Source organism: Mytilus californianus, unplaced genomic scaffold (assembly GCF_021869535.1).
Source record: "Mytilus californianus isolate M0D057914Y unplaced genomic scaffold, xbMytCali1.0.p SCAF_6, whole genome shotgun sequence".
In the NCBI taxonomy this organism is placed as follows: Eukaryota; Metazoa; Mollusca; class Bivalvia; order Mytilida; family Mytilidae; genus Mytilus; species Mytilus californianus.
Window position 1 is genome coordinate 83,008,776 of NW_026262712.1, and position 23,415 is coordinate 83,032,190.

The 23,415-nt window shown below is 33.4% G+C and overlaps 1 protein-coding gene across 1 annotated transcript in view; it reads left to right on the forward strand.

The window, feature by feature from the left end:
* The first annotated feature begins 1,015 nt into the window (after positions 1-1,015).
* Positions 1,016-23,415, forward strand: part of LOC127706640 (uncharacterized) — a 39,284-nt gene continuing 16,884 nt past the window's right edge. Inside the window, exons 1-3 of the mRNA XM_052211294.1 lie at positions 1,016-1,444; positions 1,972-2,058; positions 2,672-3,758. Of these exons, the coding sequence (XP_052067254.1) occupies positions 1,016-1,444; positions 1,972-2,058; positions 2,672-3,758 (1,603 nt within the window). The remainder of the gene's footprint in view (positions 1,445-1,971; positions 2,059-2,671; positions 3,759-23,415) is intronic.

Below are 23,415 nucleotides of genomic sequence, written 5' to 3' on the forward strand. Positions count from 1 at the left end.
AAATGGTCATTACCAAAAGAGAAGCCTAGCATGAATATAGCTGAAACTAAAGATGAACCTAGTTGGCAAACCAAAACCAATACACACACAGGACAGGGCAATAAACGACAAGATGGTCCATTGCCACCTAAGATGAGCACATATGATGGTAGGAGTGACTGGCGACCGTACCTTGTTCAATTCAATCATATTGCCAATAGATATAACTGGACGAATCAAGACAGACTTATTGAATGTTTGAGAGACAGAGCACTAAAGTTTTTTACCACAATGCCAAAGTCAGTCCAGGAAGGATATCAATAAAGGCAACAGTAGTATACCGCTGTTCGAAAACTCATAAATCGATAGAGATAAAAGCAAATCCGGGTTACAAACTAAAACTGAGGGAAACGCATCAAATATAAGAGGAGAACAACGACACAACAAAAACACAACATTAAAATGTAACACACACAGAAACGAACTATAATATAACAATGGCCATTTTCCTTACTTGGTACAGGACATTTTAAGAAAAAAATGGTGGGTTGAACCTGGTTTTGTGGCATGCCAAATCTCCCGCTTTTATGGCAACGTCAAACACAACACCAAAACGACAACATCACATGACAGGACCACAATACAAATAAATGGGAGAACATATAGGACAAAGAAACACACGAATAATAGCTAACAAAAGGTACTAGGCATAAAATTCAATACGTCAGACGTGCGTCTCGTCCACACAAGACCAACCAGTGACGCTCAGATGAAAAAAGTTTGAAAGCCAAAACAAGTACAATGCTGAAGAGCACCGAGGACCAAAACTTCCAAAAAGTAGCGCCTAACACGGCTAGGGTTTTCTGCCTGGGACAAGAACATCCTTATTATTTAGAATAATTTATAATTTTGCAAACAGTAAATTTATAAAATGACTATATAATAGATATACATGATAAAACCAAAGTGGGGACTAACTACAGAATAAAAACGGATACATTACATAAAACAACTTAATCAAGCTGTTTGTAAGAAGATGGAAGACAGATTTGGAAGAAAGGACTTACCTCATGTTATAAGGAGACAACTGCAAGACCTTCGTCAATTGCCAGAGGAACCTCTTGATGAGTATGCAGAGAGAACACAGGATCTTGCAACTGATGGGTTTCCAGGAACACCTGATGATTTTATTCCGATAGTTGCCACTGATGCATTTTTGAAAGGCTGTATGGACAAAAAGGCAGCTCTAACAGCAATGGATAAGGATCCTGATAGTTTGGACAAAGTGCTTAAGTATGTAAGGAGTGTTGTTACCAATCAGAAAGTTATTTTAGGAAATAAAAAGCCTGAGGTTAAAAGGGTGACATTCCATGAAACAGAAACAGACATGTATAACTCACATGGGGATCATGAATCCACCACAAGTGTAAGAGCTTTGTACAGTAAAGGAACAAGTGATACTGATGTAATTAGTAAACTTGAGTCAAGACGTAAAAAGACAGAAGAAGATGTTCAAGAAACAAAGTCGAGCATCAAACAGATACTGGACATCTTGAAAAGAGGTAATTCAACCAATAGATTCGGACAATCACAAAGATTATCAAGTCCAGGAAGAAGTCCTATTAGAGATAATAAATGCTTTAAATGTGGTGAAGAAGGACATTTTATTGCACAATGTGAAAAACCAAAAAGTAGATCGCCACAAAGATATGGAAACAGGTCAAGGTCACCCTCACCAAATGTAAACAGGGAATCTTTAAACTCCAACGGGTTGAAGCAGTAGGCCGACCTTCAGCCCATCCAGGTGATACTGGAAGGCCACAAACTCTCTCTTTGGACAAACAAACTGAAGTCAATTTATATAAGACAAATATCCAAGACTCAGACGCCAAGACATTATATATTCCTGTAGTGGTGAACAGCAAGAAAACTTTCGGAGTAATAGACACGGCAGCACAGGTGTCGGTTATAAGTAAGACATTCTTTAACCAGTTAACTTACAAACCCAAAGTCAAAGGTAACATCATACTAAAAGGTGCTGGAGCTTGTTCAGAAATAAAAGCAGGAATAGCAGAAAATGTAAACTTGGACATAGGCAGTTACACAGTAAAATGGGATATGGTTGTAGCTGAAATAACAGATAATCTCATTCTAGGTATAGATTTTCTTGAGAGCCAAAAAGCAGTTATTGATTTGACAGACTATTCTATCAAATTTAAAGGTGAAAAAATTCCATCCTTCATGACTTCAAATAGACAGGACCAACAAATGAAAATATACAGAATAAAGATAAAAAAGAAGACAGTCATACCACCTTGCTCTAGTAAAGTTGCCATTGTTGAGTTAGATGAGAAACCGATGAATGATATTGTAATTCAACCAACCAATTTCATGAAGGGCCTGTTGGTGCCAAACATGCTCTGTATGGGTAAAAAACAAATTCCTGTAATGCTAAGAAATCCAACAGAGCAATATAAAACACTGAAAAAAGATTTTCAGATGGGTATAGGATTAGAGATTAATGCTGTAATGGAGGAAATAGACAAACATAGCTTTTTTAAAGTTGAATAAAATTGATTTTGATCAAAAACAGTCCTTTGACCTGAACCAGCTAAGAGAGAAGTTACCAACACATTTAAAAGAACTATTCAACCGATCACTAGCAAATTTGAACAACCAACAGTCATTGCAGCTAGTCACATTATTACTGAAGTTCCAAGATATTTTCGCTAAGGATGACCTGGATATTGGACTTTTCAACGGAGATATCCAACATACGATTGATACTGGAAGTTCTCATCCTATTAAACAGAAAATGCGCAGAACACCTCTGGGATTTGAAAAAGAAGAAGAAGAACATTTACAGCAATTGTTAGATAAAGGAATTATAGAACCATCTACTTCAGAATGGGCATCACCACCAGTCTTAGTTAGGAAGAAAGACGGGAAGCTCAGATACAGCATAGACTTCCGGAAGTTAAATGACGTCACTGTAAAAGACGCGTTCCCGATTTCGAACATAGACACCTGTTTAGACGCATTGAAAGGAACCGTTTTCATGTCAACGCTTGATATGGCCTCAGGGTATTATCAGGTGAAGTTAGACGAAAAAGACAGACACAAGACAGCGTTTGTTACTAAATACGGTCTATTTCAGTATACAAAACTTCCATTTGGTCTATGTAATAGTCCTGCAACATTCAGCAGAATAATTCAGCTTGTTCTTCAAGGCCTTACCTGGAAAGAATGTTTAGCATATCTTGACGATGTCATTGTTTTAGGCAAAGATTTTGATGACCATATCTGTAGTTTAAGTGAAGTGTTTTCGAGGTTCCAGAAGTACAACTTAAAATTAAAACCAAGCAAATGTCAACTGCTACAAACACAAATGAAGTTCTTGGGGAAAATAGTCAGCGCCGACGGAGTTGCGGTGAATCCCGACAGTATAGGATCTGTAAAGAAATGGCCAACACCAAGGAACAGAAAAGAAGTGGAATCCTTTATTGGATTCGTTAACTACCATCGTGATCACATAGAACAATTTGCTGAAACTGCGGAACCTTTACATCGACTTACTGGTCCAAAGGCAGAATTTGCATGGAATGAAGAACAAACACAGTCTTTTCAAAACCTTAAAGAAGCTTTGATAAATTCAGTGATATTAAGTTATCCAACACCTGATGACCTCTTTATTTTAGATACAGATGCTTCACAAAAATCTATCGGGGCAGAATTAAGCCAGATACAAGATGGAGTGGAAAGAACAGTAAGCTTCGCAAGTAAAGTCTTTACAGCGGCTCAGCGGAATTATTGTACAACTAGAAAGGAATTATTGGCCATTATATGTTTTACTAGGCAATTTCGTCACTATCTATTAGGTCGGACTTTTGTGATAAGAACGGACCCAACAGTTTAACCTGGTTACTAAACTTTTAAAATATTGAAGGACAACTGGCAAGATGGATAGAAGAACTGTCTCAGTATAACATGATTATACAACACAGAGCTGGAAAGAAACATATTAACGCAGATGGATTGTCAAGAATACCTGATGACATTGAAGCATGCCGTAACTACAGACCAGATGTCAATTTAGAAGAGTTACCTTGTGGAGGTTGCAAGTTTTGCACAAGGGCACGACAACAGTGGCAAACATTTGAGGAATAAGTGGATTTTGTCGTCCTCTTAACCATTAGAAGACTTGTTGACGACGATTCATATAATATAAATTGGACTCCGTCATACTCTCCAGTAGAACTTCATGAAGAACAAATGAAAGATTCTGATTTAAAAACTTTAAAGAGATGGATCGAGGATAAATATGAGCCAACTAAAGCAGAACTCAAACTGTGTAGTGAAGTAGTCCGACATTTTTGGTCATTACGACAGCAAATACATATAAAAGACAATATTTTGCTTTACAAGTGGGAAGATCCTATTTCGCCAAGACTCCTCTTCATGACATCAAAACAGATGCAAAATGAACTTCTACATGGATGTCATGATGTCGCCTCGTCTGGTCATTTGGGACAGTACAAAACATTAGAAAAACTGAAACAAATAGCTGTTTGGTTCAACATGACGCAATCCTGCAAACTTTATGTGAAATCATGCACTACATGTAATCTTAACAAGAAACCAACACGAACCGCCAGATCGAAGCTAGGGCAATACCATGCTGGTTTCCCAATAGAACGAGTACACATGGACATCTTGGGGCCTCTTCCTGTTACAAAAACAGAAAGTAAATATTGGTTATGGTAATTGATCAGTATACAAAGTGGTTAGAATACTTCCCAATTGCAACACAGACAGCTGAAGTTGTGGCAAGAACCCTGGTGGATCATTTCTTTTCTAGATTTGGCTGTCCAATTGAGCTCCACACAGACCAAGGAAAAACATGGATGGAAATTTAGTAAGACAGCTCTGTGAACTACTACAAATAGCCAAGACTAGAACCACACCATATCATCCGTCATCTAATGGGCAAGTGGAACAGTATAACAGAACAATATTACAGACAATAAGATGTCATATCAAAAGTAAACAACACAACTGGGATTTATTTTTACAACAACTAGTTGGAGCTGTCCGAGCAACACGCAACTCGCAAACAGGATTCTCTGCTAACATGATGATGCTGGGAAGAGAAGTTTTCCAACCACTTGATGTAATTTTAGGCACGTCAAACTGGAATGCTGACAGAAAAGAAGTTCCACAATATATTAAAGATCTAGTGGAGAATTTAAAAAAGGTGCATGACATTGCCAGAGATAATTTGAAGGCTTCTCAGGAACGACAAAAAGGCATATATGACTTGAAATATAACCAGAATATTTATACTGTCGGAGATGTCGTTTATAAACTCAATCAAGCTACAAAGGTGGGACAGTCTGGAAAATTGAAATCTCCGTGGAAAGGACCATATTTGATAACAGCTTGGCGATCACCTGTATTATACAAGATTAAGGATAGGAAAACATAATCTTGGATTCATCATGACAGAATTAAACTTTGCGAAGACAGAGAACTTCCAATCTGGATTAAAAGGATGAGGAATCAATTATTGGATCAAACTATGGATGAAGAAATCAACGAGATGGACGAATGCACACTTGGATTGCCAGATATATTTAAAGAAAACACTAATGTCATGAGTTCGTCAGATCCTCTGATGTCTCATTTCATTAGTGATGCTGCTATTGTGAGTGCGCCAGATCCTCTGGTGTCTCACACAGTCAGTAATTCGAATTCTTTTGATCCTGCGTCGTCTTCAGAGAATAAAGGTCTGACCGACATGTGTGAGAAGAATATCAATGGGGATCTTCATGTTCATGAAATGGACGCATCTTGTGTTGAATCCGATATGTTAAGTAGGAGGAGGCAAAGGAAAAAACCTGTTTACTTATCAGACTATGTCGAAGATTAATGATTTTGTTACAGATAATCATTATTTATGTATAATATTGTAATATAGTTTTTTGTCCATTATTGTTACATAGGAAAGAAATTTTTAGCCAAAATGTAACATATTTTTTAGCTTTACTACTGTAATAATGTGTGCGCAATTTTTGCTTATAAAGAAACTTTTAAAATATATTTTGATATTTATCTATATTTATCGTGTATGTCTCATCTCAATGTTTTTACTTATTCCTGCAGTATGCATGAAGATGATGAATTCGAGCTAGACTATGGACCTTTCGAGGATGAACTACCAAAAAATGATGCAATGTATATTCGTGCGAGTACAAAGAGATACAATAAGGGAAGAAAGTGTCCGACGTGTGCTGGAATTTTCACTAATGTCAGCAGACATGTGTTAAGAACGCACCTACCTTGGTATGTTGCCGCGCAAACTGCTTGCTGGCAGTGCAAAATACAATTTGCCCAGAATAGTGTTTTAGAAGCTCATATTGCAGAATGCCATCAATCTGACATTGAAAATACAAATATAAAATTTTCGGAAGACAAATATGAACGTTGAGTCAACCTTATGAATGGTTTGTTGGATGTTGTTTCTAAAGAACTCGGATGTGATACGTTGCAAGATCTCTGTAATTTAGCTGACAAAAACTGTGTTTATCCCAAGCATTCGGAGCCCATTTTTCAGGAAAAAGATTTAAAACTGTTATCCATATTTAATGCCACGAATGAATATGTATTTGAATTTGGAAGTAAAAATATTATAGTTCAATCTCCATACAGTATACCGTTCTTGTTACATTGGAGAATATTAGCTTCGTTGATCCAGCAAACAGAAATGGGCGAGAACATCATCTCCGTAGAAAAAATTAAATCTTTAAGACCAGTTTTTGAGGTAAACGAGACATTACATCTTACGGACTCTCATTTTCATTTGGATATGCTATCAAAAAAAATAGGCACCATTTCATTACCTCCCTATTTTTGGACTTGGAGCAACAAAGATTATAAAATATCCCATCTTATTAGCAATTACTGTTATCCCAGAAACTGGCCATCTAGTGATTTAAGATCCAAAATTAGAAATGAATAACAGGATTAGACTAACTTTCGGCATTCACCCACGAATTGTGGAACTGGAAAATTCTTCTAAATTGAATGAATGGATTTCTGATTTAGAATGGATGTTAAAAGCGAATAGAGTGGTTGCTGTCGGTGAGTGTGGTTTAGATAATAGTGGGAGGAAATGGGATGTAGAAAAACAGATTGTAATTGCAGTTAAAAGAGACTTACCGTTGGTTATTCATTGCAGAGGAGATGAACGTACTGATGAGATGTGATTGAATACACTTGTTCGTTTGCTGCCAAAACATTTTAAATTACAAAGGCACTGTTTTAATGGAGATGAAGTGATGTATCGGAAATGGAAAACGTCATTTCCGAACTGCAAATTCGGCATTTCACCTTTCATCCTAAATGACCAAAAATATCCAAAATTTAGGTCTCTGGTGTGTAATATGAAACTGAGGGATATTGTATTGGAGACAGATGCCCCGTATCTACATTCTGAGTTGGAGGAATTTGGCTCGCCGTTGATGATAAAGGATATCTGTGAAAAGTTGGCAAACATTTTCTTTCTTGTGTAGTGTGGAGGAAGTAGCCAATATTACGACCAAGAACGCTACAGATGTCTACAACATCATTTAAGTCATGGCGGATATTTTGTATATAGTAATCATTTTGTACATAGTTATTGTACATAGTTTATTGTGACCATTTTGTGACATTCCAACATTATGTCTACATGTATCTACTTCAATTAACGGACAACTGTATTTCAAATTAAGGATTCATTTTCGCATTTAAACTTCAAACCGTTTGTACCATTTAGTGTTTAGATGTAAAAGGAATACCCATAACTTTATTCTACAGAACGGGTTTACTTCTTTGAAAAAGGGAGGAATGTTAGGAATATGGTATTATACCAGCAGTTTATTCGGAACTAAATATACTTGGCTTTATCATTATCCAATTACACTCGGAGGACTACTACGTCATACAAAGGAATTCCGGGATTCCCCATGGATTATTGGGCAGTCATAGTTTAGTTGTTATCCTGATCGGACGTCCCCATTTGATGAGCGGCATATAAGATAACCAGTGACTCAAGCCTAGGATTGTGATATTTTAGGTAATATACTGCATACACGTATCCCTATTAAATCATTACACATATATACAGCTAGATCAGAGAAGTTCAGGGAAACAATTCAAAAGGAATCGATTGATATGCAGCAAAGATTAGCACTTTTGAAATTTAGTAACTAAGCAAATTCAAACGAACCTTATCCGAGACATTGAATGTGAATTGATCGAAAAGACCGCAAATACATGTTCAAAAATCGAGACGACCTTTTCTTAAAATTGTATAAAAAATAGTAAAAAGATACCTACTTTATAAAAAAATATTTATCTTTAATTTTTTAACCTGTACAGACAGGCTTTAAAATTGTTACAATCACGAAAAGACAATATTTCTATATTGCATGTTCACGTGACAAGAGCAGACCGGTGTACTAGAAAACCTAGATGTGAAAAATAAGTATATTTTTTGAAATTGTAACATGCTATGGACTTTGTGGGACATCCTGAAAGTTGGTTACCCGAAAGATCTTTAGATTTTGTATGTACATGATTTTTTCCAATTTTTGTTATCAATATGCAGCAAAGATTAACATTTTTTAGATTTCAGTTTCACAAGCTTTTAATGTAATTATCTCGATAAATACTGAACATAAAACATCGAATTTTCGTGTATTTGCATGTATATTTCTAATAATACAGTTTAACAAATAATTTCGTTAAAATTTACAATTGTTGTTTAGAAATAACTTTTGATCAATATCGTCACCGGCATTGTTTTATTATTGATTTCCTCGACCTTATCATAAGAAGAGCGAATTTTCTATCAGGCGAAAACCAAGTTGAAATTAAACAAAAGAAATGGAACTCTTTATTAGAGAAGGTTAAAAAGGCCAAGTTGGTAAACTTGAATTGTTTACATCTGTTTCTATGGGCTTTAAAAGTTTAATGAATGTGCATAATTTAGGATTTTATGCATCTTATATATGTGTTTTTACTTAAATTATGGTATGGAGCTTCGAGATACTTGTAAACTTTTAAATTATAGAAAAATTTTCACAAAACAGTCAATTGTGGTAGGTGCAAAAACATGTGGATCTTTTTTGTGCATAAGCATAAATTCAGCCGAAAAAAATCCAAAAGAAAGATAAATTTAGAATGATCTTTTAATAGCATTAACTTGCATCTCTGCCCCCGGCGACAGTTTTTTGGGAAAAAAATTCGAAAAATGGGCTATAATTTCATCGAAAAGAAAAGTCTAGTACACATTTTTATATGTTCAGACGTGTTTAAGTTGACTATTCTGTCTTGAAAACGTTTAAAAGAAAAATATTTGATACATCATCTCGCTTCAGATTCTATTATTTTTATATAGTTAGGTTATAGGTTGATATAATAACATTAAAAATTTACAGTTCTAAAAAATGAAATATATGGGTCAAGTGAAATACCTTTCTAATGAGTCATAACAACACAGTAGGTGTGTTCGAATAACAAATTTTCACTAAAAGTTCTTGACGACAAACTTTGCAAGTGGATCTTAAAAAAGGTATAACTTCAAAAAAAACTTCAGTTTTTTTGTGTGTGTGTTATCTAGGGTGTTTAGTCTTCAACCTCTGAAATATTTAATTAGAATTTTTTTAAATATTTTTGAACTTTCGAAAATTCCCTCTGACAACCGATCAGATAATAGTTTTAAGTTGACCATATACATAAAAGTACATTAAGGTTCATGTGGACCCTTTGGCTAAAATGGCTGCGTTTTCACCTCAAAATTTACTCTGAGTACAGGCAAACCTGTGCATCTGAAAAAGTTTTAAAGCATAGCATGCCCTAGATAAATAAAATTCAAATGCATTGTATGTTTTAGAAAATTTAAAACTTAACTGGATTTTGCAGTGCACTTTTTTTCGTCCCTGCAGAAGGTGATAAAATTAACAAACAGTTGAATTTCACTTGATATGGTCCACTCAGGTACATGGTTTAAATCACTAATTATTGTCAGGTATCTATTGTCCATCTATTGTCCATATCAATCGATACAGTTCACTTCAATTATTACCTGTTGGGAAGTTCTCAAACCTCTTTCACAACTCAGTTTATTTTGGCATCTTCTAGAGAAATGAAAAAAAGTGCACTGCAAAATCCATTTAAGTTTTTAATTTTTCTAAAACATAAAATATATTTGAATTTTATTTATCTAGGGCATGCTATGCCTTAAAACTTTTCCAGACACATAGGTTTATCTGTACTCAGAGTTAATTTTGAGGTGAAAATGCAGTCATTTTAGCCAAAGGGTCCACATGAACCTTAAATGATGCTCAATAGCTAGTAGATACGTTTGTCTTTTAAAATACAACTGGCATATAAGGATAGTAATTATGCTATGTTGATAAATTGGTCGGTTTTCAAGAGAATTGAAAGCGCGTCATCACTACAATGGCTTCCATTTTTACGATTATAAAAATAACGTGGCGTAATGGGGAGATAATTTTGACGAAGTAGAATCCTGACTGCGTCTTCGTTCACTAGATTTCCGACTGCAATAAAAGCCAACTAGAGGCTCTCAAGAGCCTGTTTCGCTCACCTGTATTTACTGATGCTTTGGAAATCATGTAAAATAAGGTTAAAATCATAATTAATAGTATTAGATATTAGATATTATAATGATATCTAAGATAATAACAAAAAACTGTAAAATTTCTGTAAAATTACTAACTCAGGGGCAGCAACCCAATAATGGGTTGTCGGATTCATCTGAAAATTTCAGGGCAGATAAATCTAAATCTGATGAACATTTTTGCCACCTGTCATATTTGCTCTAAATGCTTTAGTTTCAGAGATATAAACCAAAAACTGCATTTTACCCCTATGTTCTATTTTTAACCAAGTCGGCCATGATGGTTGGAAGGCGGGGTCATCGGACGATTTTTTTAAACTAGATACCCTAATAATGATTATGGCCAAGTATAGTTAAATTTGTCTCAGTAGTTTCAAAGAAGAAAATTTTTGTAAAAGATTACAAAAATTTACAAAAAATTGTTAAATATTGACTATTAAGGGCAATAACTCCTAAAGAGGTCGACTGACAATTATGGTCATGACAACTTATTTGTAGATCTTACTTTGCTGAACATTATTGCTGTTTACAGTTTATCTCTATCTATAATAATATTCAAGATAATAACCAAAAACTGTAAAATTTCCTTAAAATTACCAATTCAGGGGCAGCAACCCAACAACGGGTTGTCAGATTTGTCTGAAAATTTCAGGGCAGATAGATCTTGACCTGATAATCAGTTTTATTTAGTCAGATTTGCTCTAAATGCTTTGGTTTCAGAGATATAAGCCAAAATCTACATTTTACCCCTATGTTCTATTTTTAGCCATGGCGGCCATCTTGGTTGGTTGGCCGGGTCACCGGACACATTTTTTAAACTAGATACCCTAATAATGATTGTGGCCAAGTTTGGTTAAATTTGGCCCAGTGGTTTCAGAGGAGAAGATTTTTGTAAAAAGCTAACGACGACGGACGACGACGACGACGACGACGGACGACGGACGCCAAGTGATGAGAAAAGCTCAGTTGGCCCTTTGGGCCAGGTGAGCTAAAAAGTGATTTGATATTGTAATGGAACAGAAGAGTTTCTAGTGATTACGTTTGCGGGCATGTGAATGATTATAACTCTCAGGCAGGAAATGCTTGTTCTATCTATTCTACCACATTTATGAAAAGTTTTTACAGTTCACGAGATTTCTATTATGCCCCTTTCACATACACGAATTTTTCATACGAGTCCTCACGGTTCGCACAAATTCACGAAATCGTACGATTTGGCAACTTTTACGACCGATTTAAGAGTTGTAACGCGTTATTACGAGCTTTTTTCGGATTATTACGAGTTTTACGATGTATTTACGCAAAATTTCACGATTTGTTACGAGTTGTCATGTATAATACGAACAACATTTTACGAGCATTTTATGAAAAGTTACAAGAATATTACGGAATGTTATTATTCATCGAATCTTTTACGTGTTGTTACAAATAATTACGAATTAATTACGAGTATTTACGAGTCCTTATAATTATGATTTTGCAGCTTTTCTACCTTTCCCTTAATCGTAAACAATACCAGGTACGAACACGTAAAGTATACGTATCTATTCGTAAAATACTCGTATCTATTCGTAAAATACTCGTATCTATTCGTAAAGTACTCCTAACTACACGGAAAGTGCTTGTAATAACTCATAACAATCCGTAAAGCCATCGTAACATGACCCAAATGAAATCGTAGACAACATGTAAGCACTCGTAATAATCCGTAAATAATCCGTTAACAAATCGTTTAAAAAATTGTTACGAGTCATTTACAGATTCTAACGAGCAGTTTTCAGATGGTTACGTGTTGTTGTACATGAGCGGTTTACGATATTTACGGATTGTTGTTGCGAGTTGTGATGAGTTATTTACGGATACATTTAATAATGGTAATTTGGTCTTGTTATCAAATGTATGTGTTACTGATGCTTAAAGGTTTATTTTTTTTTTATTTTAGATGGAATATTGTATAACAAAAGAGTATATAATTAAATTGTAAATATTCAGTTTTAACAAAGTGGTATTCTTGGTTATATAAAAATGCAATGCATACTACACTTCTTGTCAGAACACAAAGAAAAATATGCGTGAACAAATTGGCTAATCCAAAAAGTGACAACATAATCATTACAACATAACACTCCAGGCATGCCACATTTAAACTATACACCAGTCATGTTTTATTTGAAAGATTTCCTTCTGATATATAATGGTCACAGTTCGATTTAATTTTGATAAAGGGAAAATGTTATTAGGCATTATATGGAAATATACATTGAGATAAAAGATGTAACATACATATGGAAAGCTTACGCAAAACTTTGATGATCAAATCTTTATTGAAGGAAACTTGTTAAAACGGAAAGACCTCCCAGTCAAAATTCGAAAAAAAACTTGTTTGCTATATGGCAATATTTCATAATGCAGTCATTGCATGTGCTTTCATTATGATTTTAGAGACATGTCTGCAGTATACTTATATAGTCAGTCTAATTAAAATATAGAACTCTGATTTCGTTATACTACATACGGAGTATAACGAAATCAGAGTTCTATATTTTAAATACGGAGTATAACGAAATCAGAGTTCTATATTTTAATTAGACTGCTTATATAGTTTGAATATCCCTTTGTTAACCTCCGCCTTTTCTTTTTCACTCCACGTGTAATGCAACATGAGAAAACAGACTTTAGCCTGTCGGAAGAACACGATGGGTGTTTCAGATGAAATAAAAGGGAAAATAGTAAATAAACCATAATATAAGGTAAAAAATAGCGAAAGTTTTTGTCTTAATGGCTGCATTTATAGACGTACATTTTTACTTTCAACGGATAACAGAGTATGAATATCGAAAGAAATGTGTATCATAACCGCGGACTTGTCGAATGAAATACAAATATACTTTGTTATGGAAATAACGTCTTTCAGTAATGTAACAACTAGTGGGTTGAAAACCAAAGAAAAGTACTCATTCTAATCAAGGGTTGCCACGTAGACCAACAACATTCTTTTTAAATTTACAATATGTTTAACTGTATATTAACCCGTTTTAATAGATAACTACATTTATAAAAAAAAATATTGAGACTGCTTGTATATAACTATTTAAAGTTTTTGTTTGTTCGGTTCAGAGTATAAAAGGAAAGATCTTTTCAAAACTTATAACAGTTTTAATAGGTCGTCGATATTATACAAATTTTATCTGTAAATTCTTAATCTTACAAAACGACAGGGGTTAAAGTAAAATTTTGAATTGTCAATACATTATTTCTTGATCTATTCACATTTATTGTGCACCATTGAATAACATCCTTTGAATGTGTTTATCTTTGCTGCATATCACTCTATTTCTTTGGTAAATTTCTCATGAACTTCTCTGTTCTAGCTTCCTACTTATACATATACGATTTAAAGTATTGTTATGGTCCTATGTTCAGTCATAAACCAAAAAAGACTGAATTTGGAACGTAAGGTATAATTTCGCAAACCAATTAAAAAAAATCATATAAACTGCTGTTGTATTCGTTTGGTTTATTTAAACATGGTAACTTCAGTTTTGATATGATTTAAAATTGTAAGGCGTTCTTGTATAGGGAACGTGTCAAACATGAATAGCTTTTATTTCTTCGTTTTCCAAATGCATTTCGTGTTCATGTAGTATATGGTCTGGTAATTCAATTTGACCAATACCATGACATTTGTTTGCCTTTAAGATAACTTCTAAAAGAACCGTGCAAACCAAATATCTGATATTTACTGTCACGAACTCTCAAGATTTAGTTCATGCCTCGTTCACACGTACATTTAATTCGAATTGAATTCGAATCGAATGCGAATCGAATTCGCTAATCGCGTTCACACACTCTTCTTTTTTAATTCGAAATGCGTTTTTGTTAATACGAATTAAAAGTTAACGTCGTTAGGACAGTAAAGCGAATTTGACGCGCATTGCAATTCGAATTAGAACTTACGTTTGGACGTTAAACGTTTCGAATGCGAATTAAACTAATTCGAATTAGTTAATGCGAATCGAATTCGAATTACGTGTGAACGCAGCATCAGATTCCGAAGAGCTTCATGGAATGTGCTATCCTTCTTGTAGTCTTCTCAAACGAACGAAGTTAAAAAGACAAACTCAATGTATTTAACCACGGTTTTCTATTATGCTTTCTAGCATTTTTAATCTAGACATTTACCTCATGATAACTTAAATGCTTGTATATTGTTTATATACATATCCTTTCTACGGACAACAAATGACAATTTAAAGTCGTTGTTTACCCTAGAATTCCTTGACACACAACATACATTCATTATTATCGATGGATATCATAGGATGCCGATTAAACTAAAAATAAGGAGATGTGGTATGATTGTATGAATGAGATAACTAAATATCCATAGTCTAAATGACGTGGATGTAAGTAACTAAGGGTCACCGTACGGCCTTCGTCAGTGATGTAAGTAACTAAGGTTCACCGTACGGCCTTCGTCAGTGATGTAAGTAACTAAGGTTATCCGTACGGCCTTCGTCAGTGATGTAAGTTACTAAGGGTCACCGTACGGCCTTCGTCAGTGAACAAATCCCATTTCGAATATTCAGCTATAAGAGGCTCTGGCATGACTAAAAGGGGAACAACTTGATTTAAATGAGAAAACAAACAGTCTGATTTATGACAAAACAAAAAACGAAAAACAAATACGATAGACACCAATCAATCACAACATATGAATTACAAGCACCTTGACAGGCACACAGAGAATGTGGCTCGGTTAAACATGTTTAAGAGCACCCAACCTTCCCCTTAGGCAACCGATTAAGGCAACTTGTGTGTTTCAATCATAACTTAACTAGACACCATTATTACAAATATAGGTAATCCAGTTATATGTTTTAACGGTGATATACAGTATATATAGCTTGGTGTTTTTTAATACTTAAGATTTCTGCAAATCGTATAGTAGTTCAAGTGAAACATGTGAGAATATATTTTCTGATACTTCTTGCTTCAGTTTTGCTTCAATGTTGCTACAATCCATACATGAGGTATGGCTGCTATGCAAGATGAGTGGGGTTGAAAACAACGATGAAAAGTAATTACATAAACCGATTGGCTTTATTTTCAATTTCGTTCCTTAAAATATCATTTGTGAAGTTGTTCGAGCATTTTACAATTGTTATACAAATGATAGCAAAAGAGTTCATTATCTCCGCCCAGTCGCATTACAATCTTCAATATTCTTATATCTTCAAGATTACGCAAGTCTACATCATTTCTGCACCTATGTTTCTAATGAACGAATCAAGTTCTGAGTCTCGGATTTGCTTTCTACATTTAGGAGTCTCAAGTAGGAGTCAAATCAAAGGAATTTCTTATAATGTAGTATAAGAGATTGCATTTGAGATTCCCAACATAAAAAAAAGTTGGACCGAATAGGAAATTAAAAAAAATATATATAAATTTGAGACTATCCCTCCCAAAAACCAACATGAATGGATTTCATCCACTCCAGTATATAGTATAACTGTGCATACTTTATTTTGTATGCTTAAACTTGTCACTTAGTGCATATAGACAAAAAATGAAAATTGTTTAATATAAAAACAAATTATGGTGTCAAATATAGAATACAATTATATCTAGAGGTTACATATGAACAGTTTGTTGATTTTATAGTATTTCTAAGTTTGTGTTAATTTATTCATTGATCTCATCCTCAGCTAAAATCTTTTTCAACAAGGAGACAATCTCCATTTTTTCTGAAAAAAGGAGAAAAATTATCAATTAGGATTCAAAGAAAATTCATTATTTAGTAAATACTGAAATAACAGCCATTGTGTTTTACTTGTAACACATCTATGCATGTGTTTCTGCATGCATAATAGAATGTGTCACAATGCATGCATCATATAATGTGCCACAATGCATTTAGAGAAAGACCTGCTTATCCTCCCGGAACACCTGACTTATCTCGAGGGTTTTTTGTTTTGGCTTCGTATCATTAAATCTTTGTTTTTCTTTGTTTATAAATGAATGTGTACTGTATCTCTTATCTTTGCTTCCATCTTTTTTTTTGTTATGGACTTGTCTATCCATATTGTGATATGTTGTTTCATTATTAATTTTTACAATTATTTTAGGTTCGTTTTGGTCATATAGCTCTTCCACTGTTTTGGTTCCATGGCTTTCAAATATTTAGCTATTAGTGTAGATTTAAAACAGAATATTGAATAATCGTAAAATGTAGAAATGTTCAGAAACTACATATAATCGTATATGATATGGAGATGGAAAATTTGAGTTTTTCTATGTAGTATTTAGTAGACTTTGTTTGTCTTTTTTGTTTTATGCCATGGCTTGGTCAGTTTCACTTCGATTTTATAATATATGTTGATTTTCCCTTTGTTATCTTCCGCCACTTTTGATTATCTCGTGCACCATTCGTCAAGTCACAACTCGGCCGTTTCCGTACCTCCATCTAAAGATTGAGAGAAGCGGAATCACCTGAGGTTTTCCGATTGTCTCGTGCACCTTAATGTTTTCTTCATACGGGTTAGTTGTATATACATGGCATACATGGAAACGAATCTTGTTCATTGTCTTATGTTCAGCTGAGCTATTGAGACATATCTACCGAAAAGAAATAAGTAACACAAAGAAAACAAAGATTTACTTTTAAACAGTAAGACAGTGTCCTTACTTTAAAAATAAAAATTAATGAATTTTGTGACATGTCATGAATCCCCTCTGATATATCCCCTCTGCATGATTCTAATAAAGACAGGTACTTAAAGTTCTTGCCGATAAAACATTTTTATCAAATTAGATTATTAAATCATTTACCTTTTTCAGCACAAAAATTGCAGCACATGTTGCGAAGTTGTGAATAATTTGTACTAGTGCAAAATTCCATGTTTTGGTCCATATTATGACAGGCAACTTTACCTATTACATCCTCACCGTTACAGGAATCTGAAATGAAAAGCAAAATAACCAAGAACGCCCCAAAAATACATTGAAAATTTGTTAAGCAAGTTTAAATCATGATTTTGAAACACTTTACCACTATATGCATGGAAAGAGGTAATGATACATTTGTGAATTGAATGCACTTCCGTCCTCTTACCGGCATGTTCTGTATCGATATTCCAAGTTCAATATTCCGACAGGGGGAGTCATTGCCACACTTACTCGTTATTTAGTCTCGTCAAGTGGTTTTATTTTAATTATTCCGAAAAATAGACTTGGGGTAATAAACAGGCTCCGTGTTGAAATCCGTACTTTGACCTATAATTGTTTACCTTTTACACATTGTGACTTGGATGGATAGTTGTCTCGTTGGCACTCATACCACATCTTCTTATTTATATGAATTGTCAGCTAACTATAGTTACGGAAGCCTAATTAGGACCTCCCAAAAATATAATTTGAATTCGAAATCACGAATTTAAATCGTTATTACGAATTGTATAATTCGTTATAACAGATTAAATTTGTGATAACGAATGGGTGGAAATCGTTATAACAGATTTTGTAATTCGTTATTACGATTTAAATTCATTATCACATATTTTTTTATAATTTGTGATAACGTATTAAAATCGTTATAACGAATTGGATAATTGGTTATAACGTATTATATTCGTGATAACGAATTTGTGGAATTAGTTTTCTCAGTTTTTTGTAATTTGTGATTTCGGATTAAAATTCATTATCACAGATTTTTAGCTCACCTTGCCCACAGGGTTAAGTGAACTTTTCTCCTCACTTTGAGCCCGTCGCTGTTCATTAACTTTTACGAAAATCTTCTTCACTGAAACCTTTTGGCTGAAGTGAAACAAACTTGACCACAAGCAATTTAATTTTAACGAATTTTATTTGAAAAATTAGAAAAGAGATTGGACACTTAACTAGGAACATTGTTTGTTTTTTGTTTTTGTAAATGGGCGTTAACTGGGCACAACCCAAGATCGGAAAAAGTGACGTCACCCAATTTCAAACTTGATCTGTGTTTTGTGTTAATAAACATTGTGTAGTAGTTCGATAACATTTGATTGAGGCAAACTAAATGTAGAGAACGGAAACGACAGATTGAGCACTAAGTCTTTGTCCGTTTGTAAAGGGGCATAAGTCAAGAATGGTAAAATTGACGCCATGCATTTCAAATTTGATCTGTGTTTTGTGGTAATAAGCATAATGTATAAGTTAAATTTATAACATTTGGTTGAGACCAACTAAAGTTAGAGAACGGAAACCAGTTTCGGGAACGTACGCGACGGACGGACTGTACTGACGGACAAGGGCTAGACTTAATGCCGCCCTTTGCCTAGCGGCGGGGGCATAAAAATTGTGTTTAACACTTATAGTTCGTAAGAACGGTAAATTTTTATTCATTCTTTTTTATTTAAAGTCTTTTTAGACCGGCGTTTTCCTTCGTGTGTATCGCCCATGAATATATTTTACACATAGGCAACAGAAGTAGTTTCGGCAACATGGTTTATCGAAGTGTAAAACCTAAGAATGACCAAGAATCTAACAGACCAATCACATTCAAGTATTTGTTGATATGCTTATAATTTAAGAATTTAAGAATTATTTGATAATGACGAAAACAAAATAGGAGTGCATGTAATTAAAAAAAAAACCAACAGATTAAGGAGAAGAACTTGGAATATAATGTGCAAAAGTATATAACTTAAAGGTTAGCCTAGAGTGAAGTGAAGTGAGAGAAATAAATTAGGATATCTACTATACAGAATGTGTGCGATGAGGCCGCCTGCGGAACAACATTGCCAACATGGCCAAAAATAGAACATAAGGGTAAAAAGAGGGTCAATTGCCGCTTTCAATCATATGAAATTATTTGTAGATCTTTGCTTTCTCGGTGATCATTTTTGCTATAGTAATTGATTGAAAGAAAATCTCTATTATAAAAGTTTCAAAATAATAGACAAAACACAAAAAAACATAAAATAAAAAAAACGTCAATACAGGAAAATTATTCCTATAAATAGTCATCTTACAATTTTGATGTAAGTAGACAGTAAGTAAATCTTGTGATTCTAAACAATTCTTTATCTACAGCAGTTTTCAAGATAAAAAAAACATGTTTGTTTACCCTTGTGTTCTATTTTTTGCCATGTCGGCCATGTTTTTACGCAGGCGGGTTCATTGCACACATTCTTCAAACATGATTTTTTTCTCTCACTTTGCACTTATATTCTATTTTCTTCCTCTTTAAATCTTGTGTTTGTTTTTAAATAACATGCACTCCTTTTTATGTTTTCGTCTTTATTAAATAACTGTTATATTATTAGCATATCAACAAATACTTGAATGTGATTGGTCTGTTAGATTTTCTTTCCTAGACTTACACTTCGATGAACCATGTTGGTGAAAATACTTTCGTTGCCTCTGTGTAAAATGTATCCATGTACGATACACACTAATGATATTCACCGCGCTAAAAAGACTTTAAATAAAAATTAAGGAATAAAAATATATCAGTCAAGAAATATGAGGATTGGACACATTTTTTTTCTAGAGTGTTTTGGTGTGTAAACTGGGTCGCCGGCTAAGAAACTTACATATCAGTTTGTGAGTTAAACTACCCGTTTACACGACTAAAAATTCTAGGTATAGTGTTTTTGTGTTTTATATTTGTACATTGAGAAGACTTCACTAATGTTGTTTCAGTTTGTGTCCGATCCCTTTTGCTAGTTTTCCAAATAAAATGCATTAAAACTAAATTGATTGTGGTCAATTTTGTTGCACTTTGGCCAAAAGGTTTCAGTGAAGAAGATTTTCGTAAAGTTATGAACAGCGACGGGCGCAAAGTGAGGAGAAAAGCTCACTTAACCCTGTTTGGTCAGGTGAGCTAAAAATCTGTGATAATGAATTTTAATCCGAAATCACAAATTACAATAAAAACTGTGCCATGATAACTAATTCCTCAAATTCGTTATCACGAATATAATACGTTGTAACCAATTATACAATTCGTTATAACGATTTTAATTCGTCATCACAAATTGCAAAAAAATTGTGATAACGAATTACATAATCTGTTATAACGATTTCCACCAATTCCTTATCACAGATTTAATCTGTTATTACAAATTATACAATTCGTGATTTCGAATTCAAATTATATTTTAGGAAGGTCCGAAATGGGCTTCCGTATGTAACAACATCTGGTGTATACAAAACATTGACATTTATTTGTGCTAACAAAATGTAGTTTAGACAAGAAGTTGAAACTGTGACTTTCCATTAAATTTCAACTGAAATTGTGTGCCATCAATGTCGCGATGTTTGCTATTGAAATCTCGATATCTGGTAGAGGGTATTTCAATCACCAATCCTATTAAATTTCAAAACTATTCCCTATTGAAATTTTTTGGAACATTAAAAAAACAAAGATTGCTTCTAGTTGTCATGTTGTTTGTTCAAGCAGAATAAAATTAGCACAAACATGTATCGTTTGTTAAAAAAAACTTTTCATACATCATTCCTACCAAGTTTGGTTAAAATTAGCCATGTATTTCAGAAAAAATATGAAAATGTGATTTCCCATAAGGTTTTAACTGGAACAACAATGTGCCATTAATTCCATCAACATGTTTGCAACCAATCGGTACACGTTTGCCACTAGATTAAAATTAAATGAAAATTGTTTGTAGAATACTCCGATCATCAATACTTTTAAGTTGCAAATTACTTAAAAAAAATATAACCCCACCTAAACAGTTCAATATTTAGTAGTTTACCAATTTTTATTAACAAGTATTCAAATAAAGTATAAAATTATATTTTTTTGCATCTTTTCTATAGCATTGATTTTATTTTAGATATTTTTTTTTTAAAATGTATCATATCCCCATACTCAGAGCATACTTACCAGTGCTTTTGGCAACATTTTCCTTTTGGTCTACCATGGGTTCCTCTTGATTTCTTAGACCATTTAATGAAAACCCTGTTGCTGTACCGAGAAAAAAAACCACTACAATAGCCAGCTTCATTATTTAATTTTTACCGAAGACCTTCAAGTTATAACCTTCTTTGTCAGATCGTCTTAGCTAAATGTACTCAACTGTTACCACATCGGTATATAGTGTTGCCATGTCGCCCACGGAGGTACAAAACTGGTTTTCTATAAGTTTAAAAACTTTCATATTTTAGATAAAAATGATAAATCTACTAACAGCAGGTGTGAAATAAACATGGAATTGACAAAAAATTATAAAGTACATTTCTCTTATGTTTATGAATTATAATTTTCAAATGAATGAAATAAGTATATCTATATTTCACATTTATGGGTCTCTTAAAGTAAATATTTGTACGAAGCCATACAAAACGCCACTGTATACAGGGGGAATTAAACGGCGTCTTATAAAGAAAGCCCTTTAACAAGGCCGTATCAGCTTTCAATGGCGACATTGAAATATTCTTAATAATATTATATTCTTAAATGTAGAATACTTCCCAGGCTATATATGTATTATATATATTTTATTTATTTTTGAACAAAGCTATACAATTTCCGAAAAACTATATTTCATTAGCTTTAAGAGTTTAGAAGTCACTTGTGAAAACGGATATGTGTAAACGATCATAAAACAATGGTTAAAATACATAAAGGGAAGGAAAAATATTACAAACAAATTGAAAAATTGTACTGAGTGAAATTTCATTTTATTGTCTGTATGTTTACATGATACATTGCATCATAAAATTATGCATTTTTACGTGGATAAATTTTTTTAAATAAGGATAAGCTGTACAATTTTCAAAGGGCTTGACAAGTGAAGACAGTGTTCATGTTTGTAAACAAACCATGATCAACCATGATTATAACAAATATTTCAACACGTTAATACCATATTAAAATATTTATCTAATTACAATGTCGTAAAATGACTATGGAACACTACCGAATGACTTACATCATTAAATATTTAAAGATTGTAAGACAAACTTTGAATGTCATCTTAACACATGATTTGTTTTTCTACAGAAATGCGATCGTAAGTAAAGAACTTGACCTTAACTAGCGATAAGTATTAGTTTAGAATAATTTTTCAGTCCTATAAACTCAGGAAAACGAAAACATTTAATTTGATACAAAATTGCCCGAATCACGCAATATTAAATTAACATATAATTTGTTACACTTTTATTTAAATATCAAATTGCAACTATATGTGAAGGAAAAAAAACAAAACAAACAAAATAGCCTCACATTTTATTATGAAAAGAATTAAATAACTATAAGTAAATGTTATTTGATATGTTTGAAAACAGAAATAAAGAAGAAAGAAGGTTTGCCAAACCTATTGTAATATTTCAATACGAAGAAAACTTTGTCATACATCTTTTTTACTTTTATTGATAGAGCATCAGGTTTCTCACATACTCATTTAAAATGCTTTTCATATTCAATCTTTAATATATACTAAGAATGACACATCTTTTTTTAATTTAGATTTTTTGATTTTTGTGATGCAGCAAATTATTGAGGCGTTTAAATGATTTTTGATTACAACATAAGTGTGATCATGGAAGTCATTATATTGCTCACATGGTGTGATGTATGTGGTGAGACTATATATATGATGTGTACGTATTTGGAATATGTACATCTCTATTCTGTGACAGAGAATTGTTTTAAAGATTTTTTTCCAAAATTATAGAAGGAACAATGACATGAAGAGGTATAAGACCGATTTCCCTTCTAAACATTTCACCAGCACGGACAT